This window comes from Girardinichthys multiradiatus, chromosome 15 (genome assembly GCF_021462225.1).
Source record: "Girardinichthys multiradiatus isolate DD_20200921_A chromosome 15, DD_fGirMul_XY1, whole genome shotgun sequence".
NCBI lineage: Eukaryota > Metazoa > Chordata > Actinopteri > Cyprinodontiformes > Goodeidae > Girardinichthys > Girardinichthys multiradiatus.
The window spans coordinates 7,479,806-7,503,514 of NC_061808.1; the positions used below are offsets into that span (position 1 = coordinate 7,479,806).

A 23,709-nucleotide genomic window follows, 5' to 3' on the forward strand; every position below is an offset into this window, starting at 1 on the left:
AATCCTACCTCTAATCCATCTTGCTATCTGCTCCCTGAGCGTGGTAGCAAGATGTTTGTCACAGTTTTAAGTATTTTAACCTATGTTGTTGCTATCTTTTAATTTATAAAGATCAACACACATCTACATATCCTGAATGGCGTGTTCTTTTGTGTTTCCTATTTTGAAGAGCGCCTAAGAGAAATGGGCTTTCGCGTCATAACATATTTAACCCGGTAATGATCCTAATGAACGGCACAAGCTAAAACATGTTGCTTTGTTAATAAAGTTGGTTTTTCAGTATTTATTATAAATGTTGAAGCCAGAGGTTGATTAAACCCTCAAGTGTAAACTAAGGGTTGCAACTTTATTTAGGTTTAATAAACTGGCAGTTAAAGTATGTTGTCAACCTCGAGTAAAAATACCAGGGTGTCACGAAATGACGCTTTTATCACAAAAATGTTCAACAAAAACAAGAACTAATTTCTTCAATTTAAAACTGAAAACTGTTGTAACTTTCAAGACAAGGCTATCTGCTCAGGTAGCCATACTGCTTAATAGACGTTACATGTGTAACTTGCCAACTGTTCTTTTATAATAGTGTTACTACCCAGCTGGCAGGCAGTGAGCAGCAACTGGTGGCGGAAGGACAGTAGTGCATTACTGTATGCTCTATACAGCCAGAGAAATATTACATTCATTTGCACTTCATTAAAAGGACATTTTAGCAGATTTTAAAATTGCAGTGCTATAAATCTTGATTTATCTCTATACCAGTAATTGGTCGCGGAGTAATATAGACACTCAAGTGAGTTTACCACCAGAGTGGCACATCTTGCTGGTCTTTTAATCCCATCAGAGGAAATCAACTAGATATAAAACATGCAAATTATCTTAGTCTTAGCCCTAATGGTAATTTTCAAGCCTCCCTTTGCTCTTTATTAGAAATCAAACTGTAACTGCAAAAATATTAATTTATCTGTTATCAATATTAATAACACAAAACAAATGGTATACTACTGTAATACAAACCATCTATTACTGCTGATTCCTTTTACTTAAAAAGCTGCAACTAATTATTGCTGGGGTTCCAACATGCAGTTGGAGGGCTATACAACAATTTTTAATTTTTATTTTTAATCAAATCTGATTTCATAATCTTTTTAAATTAAATTGAACTATACATTAAGATAGGTGCTGTGACTATAAAATATGGTTAATTAAGATAATAACATTTGTATTTATTTGCTCATTTAATGTTTTCACATCACAGATGGAAATGGAACACCCTTACCCGTATGGATCATGCAGGCTCGGTGTAAGAGAAAGAAATGTGAAATGGGATTCCTCCAAACCATGTCACAAAATGTTAACCATTGACCTGATTTTGGGTCAAAACATCCCCGTAAAAAAAGGGAGCGAGTTTCACATCATAAATATAGAAGTAGTGAGCAGACTGAGCTGCAGACACACTCACATACAGAGACAGATAAAGAGATAAATGAAGGAACCAGGATGTATTTGGTTTTGACCACAAATGAATGTAGACTTAAGAGACCTCTGTCTGTCTCGCTTTAATGTCCTGACCATGACATTGACCACCTACCCACTGAAAGAGGATATGTGTGTGTGGGTATGACATTGGGCAAACCAGACCTCTTTTCTGTGTATTTTTATTCTGGGACAGAAAAGGCCAGAAGCCTTTCCGCCGGTAAAATCTGGTGGTTTGAGTGTTGAGGTAAGAATATGTAAATCAGCTGAAGGTGGATTGCACCATAACAAACCAGGGCAGATTTATAGCCCTCCCAGTGAGAGGTGTGTGTGTGTGTGTGTGTGTGTGTGTGTGTGTGTGTGTGTACAGGGCAGTATACCAGTAAGAGAGGAACAGGTGGAGATGAATCCAGATCCCTTATTTCTTCAGTTAAATGAACCACACATGAAAAAAGATGCATACATAAACAAGGATAACAATAGTTTCTTGTTCTGTACCTTCAAAAGATGCCATGCAACAGGGATGTTTATTTGAAAATGCAGTAGAAAGGTTTCCAAAATGAAAAACAGTTTTTCAGTAGCAGTTTATCAGAGATCTCAAGATGAACATCCTATTGAGTTCCATATACCTAAGACATGATTAAAAAGATATACTATGTCTTATCAAATCAATTAGGTGGATTAGTAAAATATCAAATATCTGATTTACTCAGATTTTTAGCACTGTTTAGGACCAGGTTTTAATTATTGGCAAGATCTATCTGTGTAAAGTTTGCATATTTTCCCTGTGCATGATTCAGAGATGTTAGCAAGTCCAAGTCATATCTAAAAATTTATAATGACAAAAAAAAATATTAAAATCCTTGACATTTAGGTCACATCTAACCCTCCATGACTGTAGGTCAGGATTCTGAACCTGTACCTGTGTTTGTCCTCAAGAACATTTGGTAATTATGTTTTAATATACCAGTGCAAAGAAGATTGGGCGGCGGACGAAGGTGGAGACTTTGGCGGCCCGATCCCTGGATGCTTAGGCTGGCTCAATCCCTGGATGCTTAGGCTGGCTCTAGGGACGTGGAATGTCACCTCGCTGGGGGGGAAGGAGCCTGAGCTTGTGCGGGAGGTCGAGAGATATCGACTAGAAATAGTCGGGCTCGCGTGGGGTCTGGAACCCATCTCCTCGAGAGAGGCTGGACTTTCTTCTACTCTGGAGTGGAGTTGCTTGTCGCCCCCCAGCTCAGCCGTCTAGTGTTGGGGTTTACCCCAGTGGATGAGAGGGTCGCATCCCTGCGCCTTCGGGTTGAGGAGAGGTCTCTGACTATCATTTCAGCCTAAGGGCCGAGTGGTAGTGCAGAGTACCCGGCCTTCTTGGCGTCCCTGTCGGGGGTGCTGGATAGTGCCCCTCCCGGGGACTCCATTATTCTGCTGGGGGACTTCAACGCGGGAAATGACAGTGACACCTGGAGAGGCATGATCGGGAGGAATGGCCTCCCCGATCTGAATCCGAGCGGTGTTTTGTTATTGGACTTCTATGCTAGTCACAGATTGTCCATAATGAACACCATGTTAAAACATAAGGGTGTCCATCAGTGCACTTGGCACCAGGACAACCTAGGCAGGAGGTCAATAATCGACTTTGTTGTCGTATCATCAGACCTTACGGCGCAGCTACGCGGCGGCAATCCCCAAACCCGGTGGTGGACACCGGCAGTAAGGGACGGTGTCAAGCTGAAGAAGGAGTCCTATCGGCTGTGGTTGGCTTGTGGGACTCCTGAGGCGGCTGACTGGTACTGTGGGGCCAAGCGTGCCGCAGCCCGGGCTGTGGCAGATGCAAAAACTCGGACATGGGAGGAGTTCGGTGAGGCCATGGAGAAGGACTACCGGTTGGCCCCGAAGCAATTCTGGCCAACCGTCCGGCGCCTCAGGAGGGGGAAGCAGTGCTTCGCCAACACTGTTTATAGTGTGGGTGGGGAGCTGCTGACCTCGACTGGGGACATTATCGGGCGGTGGAAGGAGTACTTCGAGGATCTCCTCAATCCTGCCATCACACATTCCCTGGTGGAAACAGACGCTGGGGACTCGGAGTTGGACTCTTTCATCACCCAGGCTGAAGTCACCGAGGTGGATAAAAAGCTCCGCAGTGGCAGGGCTTCGGGGTTGGATGAGATCCGCCCTGAGTACCTCAAGTCTTTGGATGTTGTAGGGCTGTCATGGTTGACACGCCTCTTCAACATTGCGTGGCGGACGGGGACAGTGCCTTTGGATTGGCAGACTGGGGTGGTGGTCCCCCTACATAAGAAGGGTGACCGGAGGGTGTGTTCAAACTACAGGGGATCACACTCCTCAGCCTCCCTGGTAAGGCCTACGCCAGGGCATTGGAGAGGAGAGCCCGGCCAATAGTCGAACCCCGGCTTCAGGAGGAGCAGTGTAGTTTTCCTCCCGGCCGTGGAACACCGGACCAGCTCTATACCCTCTACAGGGTACTCGAGGGTTGATGGGAGTTTGCCCAACCGGTCCACGTGTGTTTTGTGGACCTGGAGAAAGCATTCGACTGTGTCCCTCGTGATGCCCTGTGGGGGGTGTTCCAGGAGTATGGAATTGGGGGCCCTTTACTAGGGACCATCCGGTCTCTCTACAAGCGGAGCAGGAGTTTGGTTCGCATTGCCGGCACTAAGTCGGACCTGTTCCCGGTGCATGTTGGACTCCGGCAGGACTGCCCTTTGTCGCCGGTCCTGTTCATAACTTTTATGGACAGGATTTCTAGGCGCAGCCAAGGGCCGGAGGGGGTCTGGTTTGGGGACCAGAGGATTTCGTCTCTACTTTTTGCAGATGACGTGGTCCTGCTGGCCCCCTCTAGCCGAGTGTGAAGTGGCAGGGATGAAAATCAGCTCCTCCAAGTCCGAGGTCATGGTTCTCGACCGGAAAAGGGTGGCTTGTCCTCTTCAGGTTGGAGGGGAGTTCCTGCCTCAAGTGGAGGAGTTTAAGTATCTCGGGGTCTTGTTCACGAGTGAGGGAAGAATGGAGCGGGAGATTGACAGAAGGATCGGTACAGCTGCCACAGTAATGGGGACGCTGTTGTGCCGGTCTGTTGTGGTGAAGAGAGAGCTGAGCCGAAAAGCGAAGCTCTCGATTTACCAGTCGGTCTACGTTCCTACCCTCACCTATGGCCATGAACTTTGGGTCATGACCGAAAGAACGAGATCCCGGATACAAGCGGCTGATATGATCTTCCTCTGTAGGGTGGCCGGGCATTCCCTTAGAGATAGGGTGAGGAGCTCGGCCATCCGGGAGGAGCTTGGAGTAGAGCCGCTGCTCCTCCACATCGAGAGGAGCCAGTTGAGGTGGCTTGGGCATCTATACCGGATGCCTCCTGGACACCTTCCTCGGGAGGTGTTCCAGGCACGTCCCACCAGGAGGAAGCTCAGGGGACGGCCGAGGACATGCTGGAGGGACTATGTCTCTCGGCTGGCCTGGGAACGCCTTGGGCTCCCCCCGGAGGAGCTGGAGGAGGTGTCTGGGGAGAGGGACGTCTGGGCGTCTCTGCTGAGTCTGCTGCCCCCGCGACCCGGTCCCGGATAAAGCGGAAGATGACAAGTATGAGTTTTAATATTTATCTTATTGACAGTTATCTTTTAAACATTTCACTTTTAATTTACCATCCAAAAATCAACTAAAGGCTAATTTCTACAATTTAAAAAAATTTATCAAATGTAATATTTACCCATTTAGAAATAAAGAATGGGCATATAAGCTCTAAAAAAAATAAGAGAATACAACTATTAAGGTTAAATATCTGAATGAATCAAAGTGCTTTTTTGTCTTGTAATGACGAATTTAACACCTGTTCATCACTGTCTTCATATTGTCCAATCCTTCATTATATATTACACTAAATCTGGTTTAAATCAAGGTTTTCTTCTCAGTCTGAGCTGCAGAAGTTCTAAAAACATTGGGAAACCGTTTTCTAAATCCAAGTTTAAAACCTTTTGTACTCAATTCTAAATAGTAATGATGTTCAAATTTAAGGTATAAACTCTAACATAATGAATGAGGTAAAGTGTAAAAGTAAAGAAATGAATGTTAAACTTCTGAATGAACAAATTGTTACGAGCCATTAACCTCCCAGAATCCACGTCACTGGCTAATAATCAAGCTCATCCATTCACATTAAAATATGCACAGCAGTTGCAGTCTGTAGCTCACAGACCGGCTTCCTTTAATTCTTCCTTACATGAGATAAAAACTGTTACTAAGACTTGAGTCTCAGGCCACGAGTCCAAGACAAATCTCAAGTCTTCAGGGCACAAGTTAAGTCGAGTCTGAATTCTTTTATTTTTGCAACTTAAGTGTGACTCGATTTGGAGTCTCAAACTCGAGTTGTAACCTCTGGTATGTATTGGTTCTCACTGTGTACTTCTACTTTCTCCCACCCTGCAAAAACAAGCAGATTCCGTGGAGATGCGCCATTCTGAATTTTGTGGCAGATTTCCGGAAAATATAAGAACAGCGAGCAGAGATTCATTATTTATGTCAGGAGCAGAAGCGATGTCAGGCCACCGTGTGACAGAGAGCAGTTGCTTTCAGACACGGTTTTACTGAAAACAGACACCAAATGATTGCAGGGTTCACATTTTAAACTGGCTTTAGGAAGACATTTAACTATCATACAAAGTCCAGTTTGGATCAGGAGGATCTCTGCTCTGTGTTCACTTTACTTCCTGTTTTCTTTTACTCCTGTTTCTTTGTTTTCTTTTGGCATTGCATTAGTCACTCCCATGATGTGTTGTGTTCTGTTTTGGGTTTGTTCTGTGCTTTAGTTTCTGTTCTTTATGTGTTTTGATTCTATTCAGCCAGTTTTCGAGTTTCTCACCCAGAACCTTTCAATCGGTTAATTAGTCTCTCACCTGTTTCTTATCACAGCAATGTCTCTGTATATTTAGTCAGTCAAAGCTGATTTAGATTGTTTTATATGTTGCTGGTTTCCGCTTGCTGGATTGTTTCACTTTTTCCCACCCTTCACTTAGGTTTAAGTTTGTTTGTCGACTTTGTTTCTGACTTTGGCTCTTTCAGTAAGTTTCTTTATTAAACCATTTAACTTTTTTGCATCCTCAAAATCCAAATGCAGACAGTCTGTGTGCCTTTCTGCATTGGGGTCCTTCTACCAAAAACGTACATATTGTGCAGAAGTTTATAGCTTTTTGTACCTTTGCTCTTTATAGAGTAAAACATACAGGCTAATATTAATTAGGTTAATTAATGTGCATGTTTCTCAGACCAAAGCCAAAGGCTTTGTGGCTGAGAAACATCTGCATCAGGTTTGACCTTAAAAATTTGAAGAGCTGCATATTTCTGTGTCAGTTTCATGAGAATGAACCAAAAGGTATTCTTATGTCATGTAGACTTTTCATCCTTCCGTCAGTTATTCCATCTTGTGTGGGTCAAAGGTCAACTATATGTGAATATATGTGTCTCTGCTAATCTGATTTTCTGTTTGTAAATACCAGACAGATATCAATCTCAATTAGATTAATTAGTAAATAGACATAGCTCTTCGCTTGAGAACATGAGTATAAACTGTTTTGACAAAAATCAGGCTGCTAAAGGTTTTGACTGTATTTTTTACAACTGGAAACCTTTGGAAGTCTTTGTTTTGTAAGCACAGAACAAGTGCCAGTATGCAGCTACAGGTGGAGGAGGGGGGAGCACAATAATACTCTATGCTCCACACAATAGACGCTTCCTCTGGCAACTCATTAAAAGGACTTTAAACCACACTAATGGTATGATGTAAGATTATATTGGGGTTTGTAATTACTTTTAAACCCTTCCTGTAACATTAGAAACCACATCAGAATGTAAGTAAGTCCACTTTTGTCTTGCTTGGTCCTGGCTTGGTGTTTAAGCGTGCTTTTTAGCCAAACTGATGGTTATACATTGCAAAATTAAATAGATAATTCTGGATCCATTTACATTATGCATTGAAGGCCAGTTGTTGACTTGGCCTGCTCTCCCAACATTTGATACCTCAATGGAAAAACTGTCCCCTGCTTCTGAGTCTTTACAGGCGATCTCAGAGACCATGAAGTTGTGAAATTAAAACTGATGTGGTTTAAATATCCTTGCTGCCAGTTCACTGTCTGTGTGTGTGTTCTTTGGAAAATAGTCAGCAAAGAATACGTTTTGGCTGGAGGTTGAAAGACAGTGACTCTACAATCCCACAGCACCAGACTCTGAACCATGCTAAATGACTTTCTCAGGCACATGTCCCATTTTCAGCCTTTTTTTTCATCAACTAAAGTTGCATTTACTGTAATGAAAAAGGTGACATTGACATTGAAATGAGGTTTTATGACTTAAACATGCAATTACAGATTCAAAGAGTTTTTATCATGGCTTCACTTGAAAATTCTTCATATTTGTTATTTGTTTTTGGGGTTTTTTTGTAGTGAGAGTAAATGGGGTTCTGATGTGTGGATAAACAGTTGAAACCCTACTTATTCAAACACCTATCTCAACATATTTAAATGTTTGTATTTTATGCTTTATTCTAAACATTAAAGACCTCCTAGTTTTTGGCCAAATGAGCTGTTTCAAGGATCCAGTCAAAAGAATCCTTGAGTTGATTAATTGACCAAATGTTTCTGCTATCGTTTGTCTATAAAAGAGAAATTAGTCTTCAGTCGGTCTTTTAGTTTGCGTGAATAACAAAAAAAATGGTAAAACAGCAACACAGTGAAACCATAATTCAAATTTTCTCAGTGTCTGTCTGGGCTTTCCTTGGTTAGCCTGGCTTTTTCTGGATTTTCCTAGCTGTAAGGAGTGACTCTAGACTGCAACCGTCATCAAACCAGCGAGTAATCAGCTACCTTTAGTAAGCCATGTGGCAGACAAGCGAGCTTTAACAGATTCTAAAACCTTTTCATATACAGTACAGACCAAACGTTTGGACACACCTTCTCATTCAAAGAGTTTTCTTTATTTTCATGACTATGAATATTGTAGCTTCACACTGAAGGCATCAAAACTATGATTTAACACATGTGGAATTATATACTGAACAAAAAAGTGTGAAACAACTGAAAATATGTCTTATATTCTAGGTTCTTCAAAGTAGCCACCTTTTGCTTTGATTACTGCTCCATACACTCTTGGCATTCTGTTGATGAGCTTCAAGAGGTAGTCACCTGAAATGGTTTTCCAACAGTCTTTAAGGAGTTCCCAGAGATGCTTAGCACTTGTTGGCCCTTTTGCCTTCACTCTGCGGTCCAGCTCACCCCAAACCATCTCGATTGGGTTCAGGTCCAGTGACTGTGGAGGCCAGGTCATTTGGTACAGCACCCCATCACTCTCCTTCTTGGTCAAATAGCCCTTACACAGCCTGGAGGTGTGTTTGTGGTCATTGTCCTGTTGAAAAATAAATGATGGTCCAACTAAACGCAAACCGGATGGAATAGCATGCCGCTGCAAGATGCTGTGGTAGCCATGCTGGTTCAGTATGCCTTCAATTTTGAATAAATCCCCAACAGTGTCACCAGCAAAGCACCCCCACACCATCACACCTCCTCCTCCATGCTTCACGGTGGGAACCAGGCATGTAGAGTCCATCCGTTCACCTCTTCTGCGCCGCACAAAGACACGGTGGTTGGAACCAAAGATCTCAAACTTGGACTCATCAGACCAAAGCACAGATTTCCACTGGTCTAATGTCCATTCCTTGTGTTCTTTAACCCAAACATGTCTCTTCTGCTTGTTGCCTGTCCTCAGCAGTGGTTTCCTAGCAGCTATTTTACTATGAAGGCCTGATTCACACAGTCTCCTCTTAACAGTTGTTCTAGAGATGTGTCTGCTGCTAGAACTCTGTGTGGCATTGAACTGTTCTCTAATCTGAGCTGCTGTTAACCTGCGATTTCTGAGGCTGGTGACTCGGATGAACTTAACGTCCACAGCAGAGGTGACTCTTGGTCTTCCTTTCCTGGGGCAGTCCTCATGTGAGCCAGTTTCTTTGTAGCGCTTGATGGTTTTTGCGACTGCACTTGGGGACACTTTCAAAGTTTTCCCAATTGTTCGGACTGACTGACCTTCATTTCTTAAAGTAATGATGGTCACTCGTTTTTCTTTACTTAGCTGCTTTTTCCTTGCCATAATACAAATTCTAACAGTCTATTCAGTAGGACTATCAGCTGTGTACTGTATCCACCTCCTGCACAACACAACTGATGGTCCCAACCACATTTATAAGGCTTGAAATCCCACTTATTAAACCTGACAGGGCACACCTGTGAAGTGAAAACCATTTCAGGTGACTACCTCTTGAAGCTCATCAACAGAATACCAAGAGTGTGTGGAGCAGTAATCAAAGCAAAAGGTGGCTACTTTGAAGAACCTAGAATGAACCTTGAATGAAAAAGTGTGTCCAAACTTTTGGTCTGTACTTTAGTCACATGTAATTTTTTCCCAGAGGAATACAAGAAGGCTCAGGTGGGAAGTAGCAAAGTAGAAATACTTTGTTGATGTAGCTTTTCCACATTTTTCCGACATTTTACTTTTATTCTCTGAATTTGTACACAAATATCTGTGCTCCTTACATTCTCAAAATGGCTCATTATTTTTACACAAATCGTCATGATGTTAAAGTTGCAACAAAACACAGAAAATCAATATACTTTTTCCCGTCCTCAAAAAACATGAAAGTTTTGTGGAGATGCACCAATCAGTGGCACGCTACATTTACACATATTAAAAATGAAATGACATAAAAGTCGCAACAAAACAGACTTTTTTACATAAGTGCATTTCAAAACCAGTCCTTTTTTTCTTATACTTAAGTAAAAAGGTATATCATTACTTTTACTTTTATCAGCCTTTTTCATAGAGAAGTACCTGTATGTTTACCTAAGTAAAGAATGTGAGTACTTTTGTCACCTCCTCAAGAGAAGCCAGGGATCTGCAACCTGCGGCTCCACATTGGCTCTTCATAACCAGGCACAAAATGATAGACCTGAGAAGTATTTTTAAATATAAAGGTAAAAAAAAGGAATGTTGTGACATTTCATTCAAGAAAATTATTTCATTGTACTTTCGTAAAAATCTGAGATTTTTATTTGTTCTAATACCTATAGTTAGAAATACATTTTTACTTATTTAACTATAAAACATAAACAATTTATACAGCAAATGTTCATAAAACTTGATATGCTTGATATGCTAATTTTATTTATTAAGAATGACGGAATCAATTGCTCTTTGGATTGTAAAGGTTGCTGACCCCGGGTCTAAGCGGCACCTCAGGAGCATGCTCAGTGGGTTCATCATACCTCTTCCTGACTGGAGTTTACAAACATTCATGAACTACCATTTTACTGCTTTTGAAGAATTAGCTTTACCCTTGATCACTTGTTCTTAAATATCTAGTCAAATCTGGACTGGATTATGTCACACTTCCTGAAAAAAGTATTTTATTCCAGAAAAATCAAACCTTGAGAATCAGATGCTAACTTCGTGTGGTAGCAGTTGTGGGTGATGCAGCACTTCTGTAGTTTTGTAGAGGCTTGAAATAACTCAAAAGTTATTGGACACTTGGTCTAAAATAACTATTGACAAATTGCATTAACCACATGGTTTCTATAACAACTTGGCTTGAAACAATTGTCCCAATGCCTCTGAGAGCAACAAAAAATGATTCTGGTAAGAACACTTAAACCATTTGCCAGTAAAGCGTAAGAATATCCCAGTTTATGCCAAGCTGAACAAAATTGAAGCCAGTGCTAAATTTAATGTCAATTTTGGATGTGTATATAATAAAGCGTTCTCCATTGAAAGGTAATGCTATGTCAGTGTTTTAAATTATTAAGTTATTTTGTTGCCACCAGTTGCACGTAAACATGAGTTTTTAGTGGTTTGACTGTAACTCAGGAAGCCTTTTACAAGATAGAGATGGCTGTGAGGATCAAGTCTAATAGTCAAATTAACAGAGCAGCAGTTTAAGAGTTTCAGTTACCCGAGAGTATTTGTAATGCAAATGGATGATCTTTGCTGTAACTTGATTAAACAAAGAGAAACATAAGGAACATCTGTTTTATGTTCTGGCAATAAGGCATAGATTAGGTTTATATAATGTTGCATTATTAAAATATTGTTTTTTTGGGAGAAACCATGGCTTCAAAACAGCGTGTTGTTAAGAAATGTAATCCTGCACACTTGCATTTCTGTTCTTGGAATAATCGCTATGCTTTGTGCCTTCATGTCTAGCATAAATTACCCTTAGGAAGGTAATTTGTAAACCTGTGATGTTGACTGCATATTGGTGCTCCTTTTAGAGGCTCTCTTTGGGTCCAGTGTTCTTTTTTGTGCAGAAACGTTTAATACGGGAAAACGTAAACACAAATCAGATCGTAATGCTGCCCTGAGATGACAAAATCCTGCTTCCTCTTCAGTATCAACTGATTTTGACTGACAGAAACCTTTAAATCAATGCCTACTGCGATTTATGTCTAAAAGTGTCTTTTTGTCACCTTGTCGAATAACCTCTTTAGTTATAAGGAAATAATTGTGTAAATTAAGCTTTAATTTGCCTGGTTATGACACCTGGTCTAATAACTCAGAAGCAGGGTAGTATAGCAAACAGATGTACCAAAAAAGTTTAAGAAAAGGTTGAATGTGGGTTTAATGATTGAATAATCGATTTATCCCTGTTACTTATATCCAGATTTTTCTGATTTGCTTGCTCTCCTCTCCTTTACTCATGCAGCAGTAACATTGACATTTTTTTTGTGTGTGTCTGTGTGAGACACAAAAAAAACATTGCTGCCGACAGTCCATGATTCAGCCATTAAACAAACTGTGTAGAGGCCATGTTGGAGATTATTCAGTGTTTCAGGTCATTAGGAATAAACCTAACACGCATAACAAGCAGTAATTGAGAAGTTTGAAACAGGGTGGCTTTACGGTAGTCTTCTCTGCTGCTCTCTGAGGTCATGCTGCTGTTTCACAGCCTCTAGCACTTCCAAAATCACACACAGGAACGCACTTTAATCACTTTCTATGATCTATGGAGGAGAACCAGTGTTTGTGTAATGTTGGGAACACGTGCGAAGGGAATTGTCTGTTTCTTCCCACTCCTTGGTAATTCCCTTTTTATCCATTTTCATGTGTTTTTTTACTCTCACACTGCTCTTGCTGGAGAGATTTTGTCACTGTGTTATGATGGTTTCAAAACATCTTGCTGGGATTGAAGCTGTTGCCACGCATCATGCTTATCATGCTTAGCCAAGGTGACTAACGATCTTTTAGATTTGTCCTTCTAACTATTTTCAATATTTCTCCATTTCATATAGAATAAAGGTGTTTTTTTTCTGGACACATTGGTATCATACTTTAGAAAAAGAGTGCAGGATTCCTTGGTTTTATATTTGTTTACCTCAAAACTTGAGTTAAACAAGTAAGTTGATTTTATGCAAATATGGTATACTCTATGTGAAATCTATTCTCTTGGGCTCAATCAACTATTATCCTGTTTCTTGAGCACCTTTAAACCTCTTTTAATTCAGTCATGCCTTCTTGGCTTCTGGTGTGGTATGAAACAACAACCATATAAGAATTCCAGCCTGGGTCTTTCTCTTGGAGTTTGCATATTTTCCCAATCATTAGTGGGTTTCTCACTGGTTCCTCCCACTGTACTAAAATATGGATCTAAGTTTAATTAGTCACTTTAAATTGTCCTTTAGCTGGGGATAGAGTGCACCATTTTTTGTGTATTCTGTATTTCTTTTTAACCACTTGGTTCTGGAGGTACTATATGACCAGCTGCTTGAGGTCAACATGAACCCAAATGAAGGTTAAATATAATATTTAGAATAAAAATATTTACATTGATTTAAAAAAAACTATGCATTCAAGACCGGACAACTAAAGTCAACGCAGGTGCCTGAACCAACATCTGCTTTGCCGCGCTAGCTCTCTCCACATTGTCAGTGGTGATTGATACTAAATGTACCGTAACTTGATTTGTGGACTTTTCCTGTTGCTGAGAGCAGATCAGTCACTGTCCTTTTCTCTGTCTCTCCCCAGTTTCCCGGTCCCAGGTGTCCTCACAGCGCCAGGTGGGGCTGACGGAGAACTTGACTCGGATGTCAGAGCCCTCTAATGTGCTCCACCAGACCCTCGGTGAGTTGTCCACTCAGGCTGACCTTCTGGAAAACATCTGGAAACTGGAAAACATCTTTCAGAACCACAGCAACTGGCTGCAGAGGCTGGAGATCCGCATCAAGGTAACACAGAGTATCAAAAATCATGATGTGTTTCTGTATTATGTCCTTTCTTTTAGACCTTTTAGCATGGGTCTTCAGGAAAGTGCTTAGATAAGGGATCATGAGTTTATCCAATTTGATTTGCAATTTAGTTTGAAACATGATGTAAAACTGGGCTGCACGGTGGCGCAGTTGGTAGCACTGTTGCCTTGCAGCAAGAAGGTCCTGGGTTCGATTCCCGGCCAGGGGTCTTTCTGCACGGAGTTTGCATGTTCTCCCCGTGCATGCGTGGGTTCTCACCGGGTACTCAGGCTTCCTCCCACAGTCCAAAGACATGCCTGTTAGGTTAAGTGGTAACTCTAAATTGCCCTTAGGTGTATGAATGAGTGTGTGCATGGTTGTTTGTGTGTTGTCCTGCGATGGACTGGCGACCTGTCCAGGGTGTACCCTGCCTCTCGCCCATAGACTGCTGGAGATAGGCACCAGCTCCCCCGCAACCCACTATGGAATAAGCGGTAGAAAATGACTGACTGACATGATGTAAAACTGCCCTTCAACATTGTCTATGTGGCTAATTCAGGTTTATTGATGCATTTTTCAGTTAAAATGCTGAACAAAGTAATAACTATGAGTTGTGGCTAAATGAAGACTTTGGGTACTGTGCAAAAGTCTGGAGCCATTCCACATTTTCTAATATTTTGCTTCCAATTAGCCAGATTTCTTGTGTTCTTTGGAAATGGTTTTGATCTGAACCAAAAGTTGCACCACCTATTGGCTGAAGAATTGGTATACAGATGATGCATGTTATAGTTGAAAAATAGACAGATAGAAAATGTTTGAAAAAGCAGCCAAGTCTGAAACACCAGAAATTGTGTATTGTTTGATGAAAGGAATGGCATGGTCCTTTGCAGCTTTCTTCTGTCAGTTCACAGAGGGGTGCAGCTTTTAAACCGCCTCTTTTATGTATTCCCAGGAGCCTTAAAGCATTAGCAAACCCAGATAAGTTGTCTCCTTATATTTTCAAAACTAAATGTATGGAAAGAGAGGTGCACTGTAGCAGTCCTGGTCTGGAAAGCAGATCCTCCATGAGCATGTATTATCCTCCACTAGCTTCAGTACCAAAGCATTACATAAAATCAGAACAACAATCCCCCAGGTCTGATAGAGAGATTTTTTGGTTTAACATGTGCAATCCTTTGGAGTCAAAACAAACTTAAAAAAAAAAAGAAACGAGGGCCAAATTTTGAAGCAATGCAACACCATAATCATTTAGATTTAGGTGTTGCATTGCTTCAAAATTTGATTGTCCCAGTGGATGACCGTGACAATGTATTGGGTTTTTTCTCTTTATTCAGAATTTTTGTTTTAGTAAATGTTAAAAAATAATTGGACCAGTTATTTTTTGCTAAAGTGTTCTTCAAATGCTAATTTAATTTATCTTTTGTTTGGTGTCTTTTTATGTATGTGTTTAAGTTTCTATTAACAAAAATATATTACTTTCTCCATCCATCCATCCATCCATTTTCTTCCAGGTTTTTTTGATTAAAGCTTGACCTGTAGAGTATCTTAGTGAACGTTTGCAATGAAATTTAACATTAAATGTGTGTATGAACCTTGAGAATCAGCTAAGATCTCTTCTTCCCTGCAGGGTCTGGAGGTGGAGCTGAGGGATATCCAGGCTAACTCCCTTCAGTCAGAAGGCTACCTGGTACAGCTGGATGACAGGTTGTCCTCGTTCAGCACCTCTGCTGGCAGGAACCTGACTGTCTTAAGTGTGGAGGTGGCCCGAACTTCCAGGTGGCTCCGTGACCACGACGTCCTTCTGAGGTAGACCTTTATATCACAGCCTGTGAAGGTTAAAAGATTAAAGAATGGAATCTTAGCATTTTTGTTGTGTTGAAGGGAGACATCAGGCCATTTAAGTGGGCTCAGAGAAAAACTAGATGAAGTCAACTGGACTGTTGGAGCTGTTAATCACACCTTCACCAATGATATCACTATCCATCACCTTAAAATACAAGACATGCAGGTTTGAGTTTCACTAGCAGTTACGCAATATCATGATGTTTGTTAAAACTGCCGCTGGAAAAGCCTCGGAGTTTAAACAGTTTTCCATTTTGTGCTTTTTTGTGCTCTCAGATACAGATCAGCAACATAACAGAGGATACCAGCAGTTTATGGGTGACACACATCCAAACAGAGGCCCAGCTGAGGAACGAGATGGAGATCCTGAGCACAGTAACTGAGGACCTCCGTCTGAAAGACTGGGAGCACTCCATGACCCTGAAGAACCTCACAATTCTAGAAGGTGAGCGGGATGATATGAATGTTTATTCAGGCTACTGAGCTGGTCATGTTTGGGATTTATAGATGAAGCACCAACAGTAAAAAAGCATCCATCCATCCATCCATCCATCCTTCCATCCATCCATCGTCTTCCGCTTTTTCGGGGTTAGGTCGCAGGGGCAGCAGCCTAAGCAGAGAGACCCAGACTTCCCTCTCCCCACCCACTTGGGCCAGTTCCTCCGGGGGGAGCCGAAGGTGTTCCCAGCCGAGAAACATAGTCCCTCCAGCGTGTCCTGGGTCTTCCTCTGGGCCTCCTCCTGGTGGGACGTGCCTGGAACACCTCACCAGGGAGGCGTCCAGGAGGCATCCTAACCAGATGCATGAGCTACTTCAACTGGCTCCACTTGACGTGGAGAAGCAGCGGCTCTACTCTGAGTCCCTCCCGGATGACCGAGCTTCTCACCCTATCTCTAAGGGATAGCCCAGACACCCTGCAAAAGAAACTCATTTAAGCCACTTGTATCCATGATCTAGTTCTTTCGGTCATGACCCAAAGCTCATGGCCGTAGATGAGGGTAGGAATGTAGATCGACCGGTAAATTGAGAGCTGCGCTTTTTGACTCAGCTCTCTCTTCACCACGACAGACCGGTACAGCACCTGCATCACTGCTGACGCAGCACCAATCCGTCTATCAATCTCCCGCTCCAATTTTCCCTCATTCGTGAATTAGACTCCAAGATACTTGAACTCCTCCACTTGAGGCAGGACCTCCCCCCAACCAGTAGAAGGCACTCAACCCTTTTCCGGCTCAAGACCATGGCCTTGGACTTGGAGGCACTGATTCTCATCCCGGCCACTTCACACTCGGCTGCAAACTGCTCCAGTGAGAGCTGTTGATCACGAGCTGATGAAGCAAATAGGACCGCATCATCTGCAAAAATCGACGTAATCCTACGGCCACCAAAACGGATCCCCTCAACACATTGGCTGCGCCTAGAAATTCTGTCCATAAAAGTAATGAACAGAATCGGTGACAAAGGGTAACCTTGGCGGAGTCCAACCCTCACCGGAAACGAGTCTGACTTACTGCCGGCAATGCAGACCAAGCTCTAAAACCGGTCGTACAGGGACCTAAGAGCCCGTATCAAAGGGCCTGGTCCATACCTCCGGAGTACCCACCACAGGATTTCCCGAGGGACACTGTCGAACGCCTTCTCCAAGTCCACAAAGCACATATAGACTGGTTGGGCTCCCAGGGAGGGGAGTAAAAAAGCAGATGAGAAAAACTTTTACTTTTAGATTGCAATACAACTGACATTTAAATCTCATTTCAACTTGAAACTTTGGTGCTTATTACATCCGAAACATCTACCTCTGAGCTAAAAAATTTAATGATTAATTTTGACACTATATGATGTCTATCATTTAGAGTGAGAACTTTAAATTTAAATATGGAAAACATGCAACACCATGCAGTGTTTGAAGGAACCTAAACTCCACAGAACAGTTAGCAAAGATGCAAACAAGCCATATTCCGCCTATTGACAGGTGAAAAAACCACAACGAGTTTTGAAGTGCAGGGACTTGATGACTTCCACTTATTTTGTATTTTGCACTTAATTAGTCAACCATAAACTCTGTTTACTAAAGCCTTTTAGAGTCAAATTTAATCAAAAGGATAAATAGAAAATATGTATTTAAAACCTTTTGTCTATTCCAAACCTGATTAAGATGCTGAGAAAAGAGCTGCAACTAAACAAATCTCAATTAGCTTAAGTAACACTATAAAGATAAGTAAATATCCCCTCAGCCATGTCAGAGCCCATTAAGGTCAGAAAGTCATTGCTTCTAAAAGTTGTTCTCCCAGTTCTTGAGTCATGTGAATCATAGTATAGACTGAGTTTGTTTCTCAGTACGTTTGCATTTTGGTGTTAAATAAATGACAACATGGCATAATATATCATCTTGTTAATCTAATGTTGGATTACTTTAAATTTAGAACATGTTGGCAATCAAACCACTATTACATTGTCCAGATACATGAAAACTTGTTGTGCTTTATGTTGGTCTGTTTGTGGAGCACCATAGAAACCATAGAGTTTTAGTCTTTTTAAGTCTGTTTGACATAACAGTATTACACATGTTGTTCGCTTCATTATGTCATAGAGATATCATAAACATACCGTACGTATTTTCTGTTCAGTCACTAAGGACAAGCAGAACTTTATAGCGAAAGCATAATGAGAGTACAATTCAGTCAGGTGTGCATGTTTTCTACAAAACTGGGACATTGGTTGTTCCGTTGTCTTGATTAATTACAGTTTAACATGTGGACTGTACTGTGTCGGGAGTTGTTTAATCAGAATACACTAAACAGGGTGCACCTCCTGAATATACAGGGTCCTCAGCATGTATTGTACTCCGTTCTCCTCAGGTCTCTATTCGGGTTTGGGGACTGAGCTGCCCACAGAATGAGATTGATTGTATGTCTGAACTGTTTCTGTGTTGATTTGGTTATAAGATTTGGATCAATATCCTGCTGACCCAATAAAAGACCGATTTACATTTTTCAAACAATATCCTAAAGAGTTCATTTTGCCATGCACTCTATCAAGGGCATTTGGAAGAGAACCAGGCCCAGAGAAAGACTCACAGACACTCAATGTGGGGTTATGATACTGGAATTAAACATGCATTTATTTTAAGACTTTTTACACCTTATCCAGTTAGACAGTGAGGATGCCTAGTTATCTTACAGTTTTGGTGTGATGGAGTCTCCTCTACATCTATACTTCCCCTGTTATTATTGAATCGTCAACACAAACACGCTTCTGCGATGAACTGTGCAAAGATTTACAAGCTATGTTTAGACACTGGCTTATTATGAGATTTTCCAGACTTTTATCTCAGCCAAATCAGCTGAATAAATCATATATGTGCTCTCACATGCTGCTCCCATTGGAAATAATCCTTAAAAACAGGGCTGCCTTGCATGTGTGAAAGAGTATATACACTCACTTTATTAGGTACACCTGTCCAACTGCTCGTTAACGCAAATTTCTAATCAGCCAATCACATGGCAGCAGTGTAGACATGGTCGAGACGATCTGCTGCAGTTCAAACCGAGCATCAGAATGGGGAAGAGAGGTGATTTAAGTGACTTTGAACGGAGCATGGTTGACGGGCTGGTCTGAGTATTTCAGAAACTGCTGATCTACTGGGATTTTCACGCACTACCATCTCTAGGGTTTACAGAGAATGGTCTGAAAAAGAGAAAATATCCAGTGAGCGGCAGTTCTGTGGGCGTTAATGCCTTGTTGATGCCAGATGTCAGCGGAGAATGGCCAGATGGGATGGTAGAAAGTCAACAGTAACTCAAAAAACCAGTCGTCACAACCAACGCATGCAGAAGAGCATCTCTGAACCAACAACACGTCGAACCTTGAGGCGGATGGGCTACAGCAGCAGAAGACCACACTAGGTGCCACTCCTGTCAGCTAAGAACAGGAAACTGAGGCTACAATTCACCCAGGCTCACCAAAATTGGACAATAGAAGATTGGAAAAACGTTGCCTGGTCTGATGAGTCTCGATTTCTGCTGCGACATTCGGATGGTAGAGTCAGAATTTGGCGTCAACAACATGAAAGCATGGATCCATCCTGCCTTGTATCAACGGTTCAGGCTGGTGGTGGTGGTGGTGTAATGGTGTGGGGGATATCTTCTTGGCACACTTTGGACCCCTTAGTACTAATTGAGCATCGTGTCAACGCCACAGCCTACCTGAGTATTGTTGCTGACCATGTCTATCCCTTTATGACCACAGTGTACCCATCTTCTGATGGTTACTTCCAGCAGGATAACGCACCATGTCATAAAGCACAAATCATCTCAGATGGTTTCTTGAACATCACAATGAGTTCACTGTACTCAAATGGCCTCCACAGTCACCAGATCCCAATCCAATAAAGCACCTTTGGGATGTGGTGGAACGGGAGATACGCATCATGGATGAGCAGCCGACAAATCTGCAGCATCTGTGTGATGCTATCATGTCAATATGGATCAAACTCTCTGAGGAATGTTTCCAGTACCTTGTTGAATCTATGCTACGAAGGATTAAGGCACTTCTGAAGGCAAAAGGGGTCCAACCCAGTACTAGCAAGGTGTACCTAATAAAGTAGCCAGTGAGTATATGTCTTTACTTTAGAATGAATTTGGAAATATTACATTTCCCCTCTGGTGCTGCTGCACCTCTACAGAGGTAAACATCTTTGCAGCATCAAAACATTTAGCTCTTTGTTTAACAAATATCTATGAGAAGCACCTCAGTGCTCCAAAAAAATCTTTTCCAGCAGTTCCTCTGAGCCATGTTTGGAGTATGACTGACTGCAAGCGACTCTAGCATGCGACTTCATTTTACATTTTGGGATTAAAACCTTAGAGTATTTAGCAACCCTCTGTGTTCCTCCTCCAATCTCTTCAAACCTGATTACTCCAGATGCAGTGCATTTCTCATTGCCATCGTTACAAATACTTCTCAGGCTTGCTAAAATCAAAAGGTATGCCATGATGTAATGCTGGCAGGGGACTCAGCCCAAAGAACTGATGGCAAACTGACTGGGACCCCTGAAGTTGGGTCCATGCCACATGTGGGTGGGATTGTGTTTCTTCTTAGCCTGCAAACAATTGTGACTTAAATTTAGATCTATACCAAGAATGAAAACTCAAATCAGCTCTGTTATTAGTTTTAGCTCTGCGGCCACATTTGTTGGTGATTGGCTCTGTGTCACCTATGCCAAGAAAAGTTTCACATCTCCATCCATGCTTATCCTCCTTTCTTTCTCACTCTCCCCATTGCTGCTTTTGGTTCTGTCTCTTTTTTCTGCTTAACTTTAGTTTCATTCTGAATCCCTTAATGCCTCACATGTTTTATGGTACTTTAATGATACAAAGCTGAACGGTATCACCTTAAGTTCTTTGTTTTGATTACCACAAAATCCTACATAATTTAATACAAAATAACATGACCTTGCAGAGGGCAAAATAATCAGGAGTTTCAACACATCTTCAGTGTGCTGTAAATTTCCTTAAACATTTTTTTCCCATCTGATCAGAACACCTTCTTCCACATATTTGCTTTTTCATTTACATGGATTGTAGCAAACTGAGAACAGAACTTATTTTTTACTTTTGTTAAACAAATGCTTTCTACTTGCCACTTTTCCATTGAAGCCACATGTGAGGAGAGCACTGCTAATAGTGTGTGGGGGGAATGCAGAGGAGATAAAATGCAAATACCTTTCAGAGTTTAATTTAGTAAAAACAATTCAAAACCATGTATGGTTATCTATCCATTTCACAATGCTACTACACTTTGTGTGGGTCAATCACTTAAAATCACTGAAAATGCATTGAAGTTCATGGTTGTAACCTGACAAAATGCAAAAAAGATTCAAGTGGTATCAAGATTTTTGTAAGGCGCTGTATCTGTGACGGTCAAGCTTCTTTTGCTGTTGCCTCCCTGCCAAAACTCACATTTAAATGAAATAAAATAGACATAAATGTTACTATACCAAAACCAGTTCCAACTGATTCTTTACAATACAGTTAACTGTCACCAAGCAAGTTTAAATTCATGATTCAATGTACCTGATATGTTAATTGCATCTTTTTTCCCTTACTTCAACTTGTTTCAACTTGTTTTGAAAAAATGGAATGTATGTTAATAACCAGGTAAAGCTATCTTTAACACACTAGTTAAAGATAGCTTTCTCAATTTAATAAATGCTTGTTAATAAATAAACTGTTTCATGTTTTTTAGAGATGCTAAAATGACTCAGATATCAGTTGTGGTAATGCAACATCTGAGTTCACTGCTCAGATTGATTGGGTTTCTAGAACTGTGCATGAAGCTTTGGTTAAACTGCACACCTTTAACAGGTTCCAACTAAAACACCAGGCATGAATTTATGCTCCATTACCTTCAGCAGATTTAATCTTTTTGCATGATATTCAACATTAACTCTAACTGGTTATTATTTTAGCTGTAGATCAGATGACTGAAGTTGATTTAATAAGTTTTGATTTTCCACTTTTTCTTTTTTTTGTTTTTTTGATCGAAACTTGACCTTTTTAACTTCTCATGAGGATAAAACACAGTGGTGTACACACTGTCTGCCCTCTTTTTGTGGCTTCTTCACAGTCTCAGGAACCTGTTTGAGCTAGTTACATGTGTACAGTTGCAAAGCATCTCAAGACAGCTGCAGCAGGTTTGTATTTTAAACCCATTTAGTTCCTGCAAATTGCAGGTTTAAAGGATGATCACAAACTGCAGAAAAACAAGTCCTGAATTTCTGAGTATTCCCATAAGTTGTACTGTGGTTGTTAAACATGTGGTTTTAATTGTGGCCAGACTTTCTTCCTTGTTCTCTCGCTATTTGGCTTTTTTCCTCTCTCAATCTCTCAACAAATGCTTGGACTGAATCTGCGGGCCAGTCGTCAGATCCAGTTTGACTTGCATTTAGCAGCAATGTTTCTGTATGTCCTGTTACATCTATAAATAAATGCAATGACCTCTAAAGTTGAATGTTATGAATTTAATTATAATCAGTACCAATTAAAGGTTTGGTCCTGAAGGTTCTCTTTTTGGGAGAAAAACCGTCTGTAATGTAACAGGAAAACTCCCTGTTCTATTCTTATCTTTCTGATTATATTAGACAACGCTGTGTTGCGCTGTGATGAACTGGCGATCTTTCCATGGTGTATCCTGCCTCCCGTCCAATACCTGCTGGAGGCATGGCTGCATGTTGGTGCCTTGCAGCAAAAATGACCTTGGTTAAAATCCCAGCATGGGGTCTTTTTGCATGGAGCTCGCATGTTCTCTCCATGCATGTGTGGGTTTTCTCCTGGTACTGAATCTTTTTCCCACAGTCTAAAAACAAGACTGGTTGCTTCATCAGTATGTCTAAATTACCCTTAAAAGTGACAGTGCATGCATGTTTGTTTATGCCCTTTGTCTCTGTGTTACTCTATAATGGACTGGCAACCTGTCCAGGTTATACCCCACTTTGTCCCAATGACTGCTGGAAATGGCATATCCTGATTTTGCAATATTGAAACAGTCCTTGCAAAATTTGCTTCAGATCTGTCAGATTGTGAGGGATCTTGTGTAAAACCCTCTTCGAATTACCCCACAGATTTTAATGGTTTCTTGTGAAGCCATTAATCTGTTGATTTGGTTGTATGCTTGTGGTTTCTGTTCTGATAGATTGGCTGGTATTTTCTACAAAAGGAAAAACAGTTCCAAAGTATGATGCTGCCATAATCAGGCTTTATCATTGGTATAGTTTTGTTTTTGCATACAATTGGGAATTATGGCCTAAAAGTTGATCTGATCAGTTCAGAACCCATTTTCCTGCTTGCCTTCGTGAAACTTCAAGTGTGTTTTTGCAAAAATTTGAGCTTCAGTATTTCTCTTTATAAGAAAGGGATTCTATCTTGACACCCTATGTCACTGCCTAGACATATAAAGTATACAGGAGGTTGTTGTCCTATGTACTACACTAGCACTGCCGGATATTCCTGCAGTTCTCACCCTGCCCGGTTTTCTTCTTCCAGTTCTTTGCAACATCACTTTGATGTTTTGCAAGCTCTCTGCAGACCACGGTTTTTGCTGAGGGCCAGCGCTGCAAAATTCAATACAGCCA

General features: G+C 41.3%; 1 protein-coding gene across 3 annotated transcripts in view; it reads left to right on the forward strand.

The window, feature by feature from the left end:
• The window catches only part of scara5 (scavenger receptor class A, member 5 (putative)), a 105,842-nt gene that overhangs the window by 48,268 nt on the left and 33,865 nt on the right, over positions 1 to 23,709 (forward strand). For all 3 annotated transcript variants that reach the window (XM_047388159.1, XM_047388160.1, XM_047388161.1), the window contains exons 5-8: positions 13,537 to 13,736; positions 15,364 to 15,542; positions 15,618 to 15,744; positions 15,855 to 16,023. In XM_047388159.1, coding sequence (XP_047244115.1) covers positions 13,537 to 13,736; positions 15,364 to 15,542; positions 15,618 to 15,744; positions 15,855 to 16,023 — 675 coding nt within the window. The remainder of the gene's footprint in view (positions 1 to 13,536; positions 13,737 to 15,363; positions 15,543 to 15,617; positions 15,745 to 15,854; positions 16,024 to 23,709) is intronic.